At 45.7% G+C, this 12,175-nt stretch overlaps 1 protein-coding gene across 3 annotated transcripts in view; it reads right to left on the bottom strand.

Annotated features, from left to right (window-relative positions):
* helz (helicase with zinc finger) overlaps positions 1-12,175 on the bottom strand; it is a 273,401-nt gene that overhangs the window by 201,750 nt on the left and 59,476 nt on the right. For all 3 annotated transcript variants that reach the window (XM_085963917.1, XM_085963918.1, XM_085963919.1), the window contains exons 7-10: positions 11,663-11,738; positions 10,683-10,881; positions 9,917-10,024; positions 6,137-6,437 (exon numbers count right to left, since the gene is read on the bottom strand). In XM_085963917.1, the coding sequence (XP_085820043.1) occupies positions 6,137-6,437; positions 9,917-10,024; positions 10,683-10,881; positions 11,663-11,738 (684 nt within the window). The remainder of the gene's footprint in view (positions 1-6,136; positions 6,438-9,916; positions 10,025-10,682; positions 10,882-11,662; positions 11,739-12,175) is intronic.

The raw sequence follows: 12,175 nt of genomic DNA, 5'->3' as shown, positions 1-12,175 counted from the left end.
TTCGCTCAAAAAAAAACACAGCAGCCACCCTGTCGAAAGAGGACCGGTTATAACGAGCGCCCGACGGCTGCAATGGCAATCGGTAATTCGGGAAAACTCCTCTTCATCAACGACTCCCTATCTGGTCGACGTTTCCTTTGCGACACCGAGGCGCAGTGTAGCATCCTACCCGCGTCAGATCTTGATCTACAAGTTGGGGGGCACGGCCCCTCCCTCCAGGCGGCTAATGGCGGGGCCATTCGGACCTTCGGAAGCCGGCGGGTCCAGGTGTGCTTCGGCGGCCAGCGGTTTTACTGGGATTTCATCACGGCCAAAGTCTCTCAAGCCATCCTCGGGGCGGATTTTTTGTGCGCCAACGGCCTCCTGGTGGATGTACAGCACCGCCGGTTGATCAATGCGGCCACTTTTCACTCCATCCCGTGCTACCGCGGTAACACCATGGCGCGCACTGTCTCCTGCGCGCCCCCACCTCCGGATGACTTCACTCGCCTCCTCGGAGATTTCCCAGACCTGACCAGACCCACTTTCTCTTTCTCGGCCACGGAACATGGTGTCGAACATCACACCACCACTACTGGCTCCCCGGTCTACGTACGGGCCCGGCGCCTCGAACCTGGCAACTTCGCGGCTGCGAAAGCCGAGTTCGACGCGATGGAGTGGCTAGGGATTATTCGCCGGTCGAATAGTCCCTGGTCTTCGCCTCTCCACGTTGTTCCAAAACCTGGCGGCGGATGGCGGCCTTGCAGCGACGACCGACGCCACTACTCCTGATCGGTACCCGATCCCTCATTCAGGATTTCTCTGCACATTTGGCGGGAAATACCATTTTTTCAAAAGTCGACCTTGTCCGTGGCTACCACCAGGTCCCCGTACACCCGCAAGACATCCCGAAAACTGCAGTCATCACCCCATTCGGCCTGTTTGAATTTCTGCGGATGCCGTTTAGATTGAAGAACGCTGCACAGGCTTTCCAGTGCTTGATGGACTCCGTGCTTCGGGACCTCAAGTTTCTTTTCGTCTACCTCGACGACATCCTCATCGCCAGCCCTAAGAGGAGCACATCTGCCATTTGCGCACCCGCTTTAGACGCCTCAGTCAACACGGCCTGATCATCAGCCCGGCCAAGTGCCAGTTCGGCCTACAGCAGATTGATTTTTTAGGCCATCGCATCACATCAGACAGCGCAATTCCCCTGCAAATGAAGGTGGAGGCCGTTACTTCGTCCCCACGCCCGCAGTCCGTCAAGACCCTGCAGGAGTTCCTCGGGTTGGTAAATTTTTATCACCGGTTCGTCCCGAATGCAGCTCTGCTCATGCAGCCCCTGTACGAGGCCCTCAAGGGCAAGTCCGGCAAGGATCCGATCAGCTGGACGGTCGACATGGACCGGGCATTCGTCCACACAAAAGGCGCTTTAGCCAACGCAACCATGCTGGCACACCCGCTGCCAGATGCCACCATCGCCCTTACCACCAACACGCCAGACTACGCCATCGGCGCAGTGCAGGAACAGTGGGTGCATGGGACGTGGCAACCGCTGGCGTTTTTCAGCCGTCAACTACGGCAAAACGAACGAAAGTACAGCACGATCGACCGGGAGTTGCTGGCCCTTTTTCTGACCATCCGCCATTTCCGGTTCTTGCTAGAGGGACGTCCGTTCACGGCTTTTGTGGACCATAAGCCACTAACGTTCGCTATGGCCAAGACCGCCGAACCATGGTTAGCTCGGCAACAATGTCAGTTGACGTTTATCTCAGAATTCACCACTGACGTTCAGCATGTGTCCGGTAAGGACAACCTGGTGGCGGATTGCCTCTCCCGCGCAACCGTTCATGCAGTCCAGCTCGGCATCGACTATCCCCTCATGGCTGCGGATCAAGCCTCGGATCCGGAGGTCCAATCTTACAGAACCAACCCCTCTAGCCTCCAAGCGGCCGACGTCAAATTCCATGCCGCGGGCACTACGCTACTCTGCGACGCCTCCGTAGGAGATCCTCGCCCTATCGTCCCGGTCGCCTGGCGCCGAAAAGTTTTTGATGCCATCCACGGGTTGTCGCACCCTGGCATGAAGGCCTCGCAACGGTTGATGTCGTCCAAATTCGTGTGGCGGGGCATGCACATGGATGTTCGCGACTGGGCCAACACCTGCGTAGTCTGCCAAAAGGCCAAGGTGCAGTGTCACGTCAAGGCTCCATTGGCCACTTTCGCCGTTCCGGAACGTAGGTTTGATTATGTGCATGTGGACCTGGTGGGGCCACTTCCGCCTTCGCATGGGTTTACTCATCTTCTTACAATGGTGGACCGCACCACTCGATGGCCGGAGGCGGTTCCTCTGTCTTCCACCACTTCCGCAGACGTCGCCAGGGCATTCATCTCCTCTTGGGTCGCCTGCTTCGGGGTACCGGCGGACATCTCGTCTTATCGTGGGCCGCAGTTTTCTTCGGAGCTCTGGAACGCTGTGGCTCAGCGTCATGCTACATCGCACCACTGCCTACCATCCACAGGCGAACGGCCTGTGCGAACGATTCCACAGGTCGCTCAAAGCCGCACTGCAAGCCAGCCTTCAAGGCGCGGGCTGGGTGGACAGGCTTCCATGGGTCCTTTTGGGTCTTCGTACGGCACCTAAAGATCTTCAATCGTCCTTGGCAGAGCTCGTATATGGCCAGCCGCAACGCATACCAGGGGATTTCCTTCCATCTTCAACAGAGCCATGGTCCGCATCCCAGCAGCTCATCAGCCACCAGGAGGCAGCCAGAAGTTTCGCTCCAGTGCCTACGTTGCATCACGGCTTGCAGAGCTCCCACGTCCCAGCTGAGCTGAAGAACGCCGACTATGTGTTTATCCGCCATGACGCTCATCGGGACCCGCTCAACCCCCCTTACACTGGTCCTTTCCGTGTGATAGAGCCGGGAGACAAATCTTTTTCGGTCGATGTCGGTGGTAAACCGGACCACATTTCAGTTGACCGGTTGAAGCCGGCTCACTTGGACCTTGACCGCCCAGTCGAGATCGCACAACCGCCGAAACGTGGCTGACCACCCACAGTCGCCGTGCCAGATCAAACGCAACCGCCCGCCAGCTCGCCCGCCGTCCATCAGCTTCCACTTCAAGGCTACAGAAGTCGATCTGACAGGCTTGTCAGGCCTCCTTGCCATTTTACTTCTGCTATTAAAGACAATTCTGGGGGGGAGCATGTGGCGGAGCCACTAAGGGACTCCAATCAATTGTATATAATTCCCTTTAATAATATGTTGGCTACAGCCTGAGTCTGTATCTTTGTTTTCACTGTTTACATGTACAGAGCGCGATCACTTTAATAGCGCGGGTAAACGCGATGAAGTCACGCCGTTCATCACGTGATGCCCCACCGGCGGGAAAAACGCCATGACGTCAGCCACGAGACCGCCCTAGCAGTCCTCGTGGAGCCTCCGAACTGACTAGACCTATATTCGATGTTCTCCTGTAGTTATCCGCTAAACTCTGTGACTTTTCATTAAACCTCGTTTATTTGATCGCCTGAATACACCTCAATCTTTTGGATAGGAACTAGACATTCCTGCAATAACACAAATCCAGAGTACTTCAGATGCACCAACTAACGGAGCCAGAAAACAGAGATGAGAATTAAGTGGAAGTAAATTTGAAACAGATGTCAGGAGAAGCCTCTTTACTCAAAGATTGATATGTGTTTGTAATAATTTATCAAGCGAAGTAATAGATGCAAAAACATCAAGCTTGTTGCACAGACAATTAGATCTCATGAGGGGAAAATTAATGGATTACATTTTTCTTATCACTGATTTTTCTTCTGTTCTTATGTCTGTTAACCTATTAACTGCTAACATTCTTTCCATCTTTATATTCTACATAGCAACCTTATTAATAACATTCAATGAGATCATGGCTGCTCTGTGACCTAACTCCATATACCCGCCTTTGGCCCATATCCCTTAATACCTTTGGTTAACAGAAAGCTATCAATCTCCGATTTAAAATTAATTGATCTAGCATCAATTGCTGTTTGCGGAAACTTCTACCCATGTGTGTAGAAGTGTTTCCTAATTTCACTCCTGAAAGGTCTGACTCTAATTTTTAGACTATGCCCCCTAGTCCTAGACTCCCCAACCAGCAGAAATAATTTCTCTCTATCTACCCTATCTGTTCCCCTTAATATCTTGAAAACTTCAATCAGATCACCCCTTAACCTTCTAAATTCTATGGAATACAACTCTAATTTGTGCAATCTCTCCTCATAACTTAACCCCTGGAGTCCGGGTATCATTCTGGTAAACCTACGATGCACTCCCTCCAAGGCCAATATATCCTTCCTATAGCGTGGTGCCCAGAACTGCTCACAGTGCTCCGGGTGTGGTCTAACCAGGGTTTTGTATAGCTGCAGCTTAAATTCTACCACCCCTTGTATTCTAGTCCTCTGGTTATAAAGGTCAGCATCCCATTAGCTTTTTTGATTATTTTCTGTGCCTGTTTATGACATTTTAATGATCTATATATCTGGACCCCCAAGTCTCTTTGGACATCCACTGTTTTTAGCCTTTCACCATTTAGAAAGTACCCTGTTCTATCCTTTTTAGGTCCAAAGTGGATGACCTCACATTTGCCTACATTGAAATCCATTTGCCACAATTTTGCTCATTCACTTAATCTATCAATATCCCTTCGTAATTTTATGCTTCCATCTACACTGCCTACAATTCCACCTATCTTTGTGTCATCAGCAAATTGGATATATGACTTTGTGTTATCGTCTAAGTTGTTAATAAATACTGTGAATAGTTGAGGCCCCAACACAGGTTCCTGTGGGACACCACTAGTCACGTCCTGCCAATTTGAGTACCTACTCATTATCCTACTGCCTGTCTCCTGCCGCCCAGCCAATTTCCTAAGGTGGTCAATAATTTGCCCTCAATTCCGTGGGCTTCTACCTTAGATAACAGTCTCTTATGGGGGACTTTATCAAATGCCTTCTGGAAGTCCATATAAATAACATCCATAGACATTCTCCTATCCACTACTTTAATAACCTCTTCAAAAAGTTCATCAGGTTTGTCAGGCATGACCTACCTTTCACAAATCCATGCTGGCTCTCTCTGATCAACTGGAAATTCGAGGCGTTCAGTCACCCTATCCTTAATTATAGAGTCCAGCAATTTCCTGACAACAGATGTTAGGCTAACTGGTCTATAATTCCCTGGTTTCCCTCGCTCGCCATTTTTAAATAGCGAGTGACATGCACAATTTCCCTATCTAAAAGGAACGGTTCCTGAATCGAGAGAACTTTGGAAGATTATCGTTAGGGCATCTACAATGTACTCAACTACTTCCTTTAAAACCCTGGGATGGAAACCATCTGGTCCTGGGGATTTGTCACTCTTCAGTGCCATTATTTTCTTCATTACTGCTATTTTACTTACATTAATTTTATTGAATCCCTGTCCCTGATTTAGTTTCCTTGGGATTTCTGGCATGCTCTGCTGTAAATACTGACGCAAAGTAATTATTCAACATGTCCCCCATTTCTTTATCACCACTTTCAGTTTTTAAAGGGCCAACATTGCCCCTGACTACCCTCTTTTTCCTAACACAATTATAAAAAAGTGTTGACTTTCAGATACCATGTAAGTTTCCTTTCATACTCCCTTTTTGTAGCTCTTACTATCTGTTTTGTGACACTTTGCTGTTCTTTGTATCTTTCCCATTCGCCAGGATCTGCACTATTTTTTGATTTTTTATGTGCTTTTTCTATTAGTTTTATGCTGTCCGTTACCACTTGTGTCATCCATGGCTTTTTTTTTGGCAAGTAGAGCTCTTGCCCCTCAGGGGTATAAACTGGTTCAGTATCACCAATTCTTTTGTGAACATCTCCCACTGATCTTCTATCATTTTACTCATTAACAGATTTGTCCAATTTACTGTGGATAGTCTCTGTCTCATCCCTTTGAAGTCGGCCTTACCCAAATCTAGAATCTTAGTAGTGCACCTCCTTTAGGATGGCACCAACAAAAATGTCCATAGATTTACGCGACCTTACTTAACATTCTTCAACAAGTCATTGCATTTCCAAAGTTGAAAATAAACAGCAAGTAATTTGCGTAGACAGCAGAAACGATCAAATTCGTACCTTCTATTGATGCAGCATCCACCATAATCCTTTGCATCAGGACAGGTTCAGACCCAAAGTCAAAAACTACAGTTTGGCGAAAAGTTCCAAAGATTTCTGTGCTGAATTGTACACTGACTCTATATATACAATGGTCCATTCCATTCTGAGCCATCTTTCCTCCTCCAAGCCACTCCTGACAGTTCTCAGGTACATCTTGTACCACCTGGGTGTTGAGGTCACCAACAGAAACAGTCATAATTGAAAAATGAGGGCGATGAGCATCGTAGAGCAAGGCTATTCGATACAGCAAACGTGCAGGCTGAGGAAGGGGAAAGAAAACATTATTAACCCAATGTAAACTCCCAAAAATAGCATCACATTTATATCACCTGCTCTGTCTTTTTCATCTCCTTGTAAATTCTCGATCTGTGCTTCCACGCTTGTGAATGACCAGACCTAACTTGTTCCGACAGCAGTGGAGACTCACATTTTAATCAGCTGCCATTGGATTCACCAGCCCCACTTCTGGTTCACTCAATACACAGAATCAGGACATCACTACAGGTGTTTCTCAGGGAAGTGTCTCTGGCCCAGCCAACGTCAGCTGCTACAGTGACCTGCCCCCTCCAGCCCCCCACCCTCATGTCAGGAGTGGGGCTGTTCACTAATGAATCCACAGTGTTCAGTTCCATTCAAAACTCCTCCAATAATGAAGCAGCCCATGCCAGCCTACAGCAGGACTTGGGTAACATCCAGGCTTGGGCTGACAAGTGGCAGGTAACATGCATGCCATTTAAGTGCCAGGTAATAACCATCTCAACTAAGAAAAAGTAGTCAGCTCCTCTTCACCTTCAATAGCACCACAATCGCCAAGTCCCCAACCATCAATTTCTTGGGGAGTAACACTGACCAAAAGCTTAACGCAACCCGCCATATGAACACCGTGGATACAAGAGCAGTAAAGAGGCTGAGTAGTCTGTGACAAATTGTTCATCGACTGACCCCTTAAAGCATACCCATCATCTACAAGGCTCAAGTCAGGAGTCTTATAGAATGCTCACCACTTACCTGGACTGGTGCAGCGACAACGCTCAAGAAACTCAATACCAACCAGAAGAAAGCAGTTTGCTTGCTTAGCACCCCTGCCACCAGGCTCAATATCCACCCCCTCCATCACTGGCACACTGTGGCTGCAGCATGTACGATCGACAGGATGCACTGCATCAACTCACCAAGGTTACTGCGACAACACTTACCTTCCCTGCGACCTCTACCATCAAAGGACAAGTGCAACAATGCTGTGACAACACCATCACCTGCAAGTTCCCCTCCAAGTCACACAGCATTCTGGCTTGGGCATATATCGCCATTGCTTAAACAGTACTGAGTCAATATCCTGAAATGCCCTACCTAACACCATGTGGGAACATCACCACCACAAGGACTGCAGTGGTTCAAGGAGAATAACCACCACTATCGTCTTGGAGCAACTAGGGATGGGCAAGAAATGCAGTCTACCCGTGTCACCCACATCACAAAAACAAATTTTTAAAAATTATTTCGATATTGCAACACCTGGAGCATCACGACATCGGTAGATTCAATGCTGTCCAAGAAAATTCTCCAACTGAATCAGAACCCATAATACCATCAATATGCTGCATGCAGACGCATTGAAAAAAGGTCCTATAGGATAGAAGTAGAGCAGTGACTGGATAGCCCAAGTTTCCATTCCACAGTTTATAACAGCCATGAGAACTCAGACTGTCAGATCAATCTGCTGACAGCCAGGTCTACTCTCAGGTAAACAGTCAGTCAGCATCTAATCACAGCAGGTGGCATAGTCATCGTGCTTTAGAATGATCTCATCAACCACATACAGCCAATGCAATGGCAGTCATCGCCGCTTACAGGAAAGTGCCAGGACAATGCCAGTTACCTGATCAAACACTGAGTAGCAATTTAACAGGTTGCCTTACATGTGCGTTGCTCTCTGACCTTAATACTAGCCACATCACTTCTAATTACACTTAATGTTTTAAGCTAGGTGAATCACATTACTGTTGGTCCAAATTTTTTTTTTTTTTTTTTTTTTTTTTAATTTCTGTCGTCCATCAGCTAAAAAGACCTGTACATTTCCTGCCTTTTGAGGACATTATAAATAAAATAAATGGTGGAAGACCCTATGATGCAATTTATCTGGACTTATCAGCCTTCAACGAAAAACTAATTGAACCGGTCCATGGAAATTAATTTTTTTTTTTTTTTTTTTTTTTTTTTTTTAAGAAGGATGAAAGGGGAGTTCAGTACTTCGGCCCTTGTTTATTATTTACAGAATCCACTAGTGCAGCAAGTGCAGTAGAAATCAAGGATGCAGTTCAATTTTTGCCTAAGGATTTAGATCTGTTATGGAATTGGTCAGATTAATGGCAAATTAAAATGAACACAAAGATACAAAGCACTGCATGGTGGAAGAAAGAATGAGCAACATAAGTATACAGCATTAGCGCAAGGGATAGATTGAGAGAGCTGGGTCAGAGGTTAGGCTCCTAACTTTCAACATCAACACAATGAAAACTAAAAAGAGGAAAATAGAACTTTGGGATACATATCAGGACAACCTAGAGAGGTCATGCTGAGGCTTTACAACACACTGGTCAGATTTCACTTTGAATGCTGTGTGCAATTCTGGTCACTGCATTTAAAAAGGGAAATACATGCATTGAGGGGTAATAAGAATGAACCCAGCTGGAACAGGGGGAGAGATGAGCTATGAGAATAGATCAGGGAAGCATAAGAAATATTAGCAGGAGCAGGCCATACGGCCCCTCAAGCCTGCTCTGGCATTCAATAAGATCGCGGCTGATCTAGAGAAGTGAATATGTGGCATCTATGAAGTATTAAATGGTATACACGAGGTGACCCAGAATATGACTATGGTCAGTCAGACCACGAGAACAAGAGGACTGAAATTTACATTGATGAAAAGTACATTTATAAACGGATCTTAGAAAGCATTCCTTTATTCAGACGGTGATAAATGTTTGGAATGAGCTACCTAAAGTACTGAAATCACAGACATTAGGAGAGCTCAAGATGCAGTTGGACGCTAGGTTGGGCAAAATGAACTATGAGCGGAATAGGTCAAAAGGGCTTTTCTTGTCGTTGGCTTTTCTTATTAAACGGGTGATACAGTTTTTGCTGCGTAGCGTAGTGCAATCATCAATAAACATCATTCACAGAGACATGACAAATGCATAATTTACCTGTTTATTGACTATTGAAACATTGACTGACAAATATGTAAAGTAGAAACATTCCAAAGCCACAGGTTAGCTTGTTTGTGGAATGGGACATGGAGTTGTCCATTTCACCCACATATAAATACTGAGACTTTTCAAAACTCCAATCAATGGTGGAGTATCTTCCACAGAGTAACCTCTCAGCCTTCCATCAATGGTTGCCTTAGTCTAAACCAAATTAAATTTTAAATATATTTTACACCATGCATTCATCCTCACTGGCAATGTTAGAGGTAAAAGGCTCGTCTCCTTGGCAGGCATTGATTATGGAGATGCCGGGGGGGGGGCCTCATTGCTGGGCTAGGGAGGGGGAAAGAGGAGTAACATCTAACACTGCTGCTACTCCAGCCCCATCCAGAAACACTTATTGAAAATTCATGGGAGGGTAGAATCAAGCCTTGGCTATGCAGGTAGCATTTGTGAGTGTAACACATTAATCGGTTCAGAGTATTATAGTAAATTAGCAAGTCTTATAAAGTGAATCTACTGTACTTACTTTACAATGGAGTATAAAGGTCCACGTTTGACTGGATTTCTTGGTTGTCACAGTTACCGATAGTTCTGGGCTATGTTCTACTGCTACTCCATCCACAGACTCACTGAGCTTTAAAAACACAATACAAATCCACCTTAGCAAATCAGTGCTTTTAAGGGAAACCATGACGGCAAATCAAAAATAAACTCCAGTTTACTGCAATATTCATCAATTCAACCCTATTAGGTAGTTTTTTTCTTCACATGGTAAATGAATAAATGTTATTTCAACTTCTCTAAGCACAGCTCTACCAATGCACAATTATCTGTTCAAAAGTGTTCTTTTGTGGAATTTGTTTTGTTGCAAATTTTGCTTCCTCTTCTACCGAAACCATTGACTCCTGGTTGGGTACAACTGAATGAATGACATTCGGCCTCTGGTATCCCACCCAAGTATGCATTCTTCATGTCCAAGTCTACACAGGTGTCAGCAGGCAATGAGATTGCGGAGAGTGCCAGAACCCAGCCTGATGTCCAGGCCAACATTTATCCCTCAACCAATATCACCAAAACCGATGAATTGGTCCTTCATCTCATTGTTGTTTGACATACCTAGCTGTGCACAAGTTGGCTGCCATGTTTACCTATAAAGCAACAGTGACTACACTTAAAGACATAATTAATTGGCAGTGAAGCAGCTTTCGACACCCGGGGATGTGAAAGGCACTATATGAATGCAAGTTCTTTCTCTCTTACTTGACTCATACCAAATAAAGTGATTTACATACCACTTTTTCTGGAGATAATGAGTTCATCCATTTTTCAATTAATGTTTCCATATAATTCCCAATAGATAGTTTACTTTCTTTTTGCTGTTTCAGACGCATCAGGCGTGAAGAGTAGCGTTTCTGCCATTCAGCCAGCTCCTCCTGCGAGTGTGCGGATGTACACTGAGCACCATATCTACATATCTTCTGTTCTACAAACCTGAAATAGAAAAACATGATTACTTGACTTATTCGGTAGCAATGCATCTCCCATTTTATGGATTTATGGTTTGCGTCACTTGCAAGTTTCCCTGACTTTACAACAGCTAAGGCAATACTGCACATTTTTCATCAAATGATTCGCGACAACTCATTTATATAGTGAACTTTTTTTTAAATTAAATTTTAACTCAATATATTTGAAAAATCCTCCCGCTTTCGCTGATCCAAAGGCTGTTGCTACACTCTCCAACTGATGATCCAACATTAAGACCTGGATGAGCCAAACTTTCCTCTGATCAATGTCAGCAAAATCAAAGCCCTTTCTCTCTCACCATTAGTTCTGTGCCTCTGGCCTCAACTCCATCAACCTTGGTATACTGCTCATCTCCCAGCTCAGCTTTTCCCCTAACCCACCCCAGGCGATTTCTTCCACCTTCACAGCTATGCCGATCGCCACACCGACCCTTGTCCACCAAAACACCAGTCCATGCATTCAATATTAAGACTCAACTTATCTAATACTCTCCCACTGACAACTCATTCAAAATGCTGTAGTCCGAGCACTCAAGAGCAGAGAAACAAGAGGGGGAAAGAGATAAATATTAACACGCGGATGAGAGACAGGTAAGAGAACGATGACATGTACTAGCTTATATATAGACATTGCCAGAAATCAGTCACTTCATGCAATTCTTAAGCAACAAAAAGGTTGTATTGGGAGTTAGTCCAGTAATAAAGCAAGAAGTGATTTTAATAAAACAATCATCTAATCAGCCTACCTTTTGCACAGCGTGTATTCTTCACTACAGGTGACGCCTCGGGGAGGAGGACGGAACTGCCATCCATCTTCAGAGTCTATAGCAATCATTTAAATACATATTAAACCATCTAGGTCCCTCCTTCGTACAGTTGTCTATTTTACTACTGTATTTTGTTAAAATCAAGGGCCACCTCACTGCAGCAACAGTTAACGTCTCTTGCTTATAGTAGGATAAGTATGGAATGACTGAAGATCATTCATGTCCATTGAGCCTGCTCTTCATCATCGCTGGGTCAAAATCCTGGAACGCCCTACCGAAGAGCACTGTGCGAGTACCTTCACCTGACGGACTGCAGCGGTTCAAGGCGGCGGCTTACTACCACCTTCTCAAGGGCAACTAGAGATGGGCAATAAATGCTGGCCCTGCCAGGGACGCCCAGATCCCATAAGTGAATAAAAAAAGTCAATTTACTCAACCACAGACTATCTCCAAAGTAGTTAGATGTCTGGCAAGAAGCAAATAACCAGGAGA

The sequence above is a fragment of the Somniosus microcephalus genome, chromosome 21 (assembly GCF_052327205.1).
Source record: "Somniosus microcephalus isolate GS21.2 chromosome 21, FLI_Smic_1.0, whole genome shotgun sequence".
NCBI lineage: Eukaryota > Metazoa > Chordata > Chondrichthyes > Squaliformes > Somniosidae > Somniosus > Somniosus microcephalus.
The sequence above is the reverse complement of the archived record's forward strand: the minus strand, read 5'-3'. Positions and strand labels throughout refer to the sequence as shown.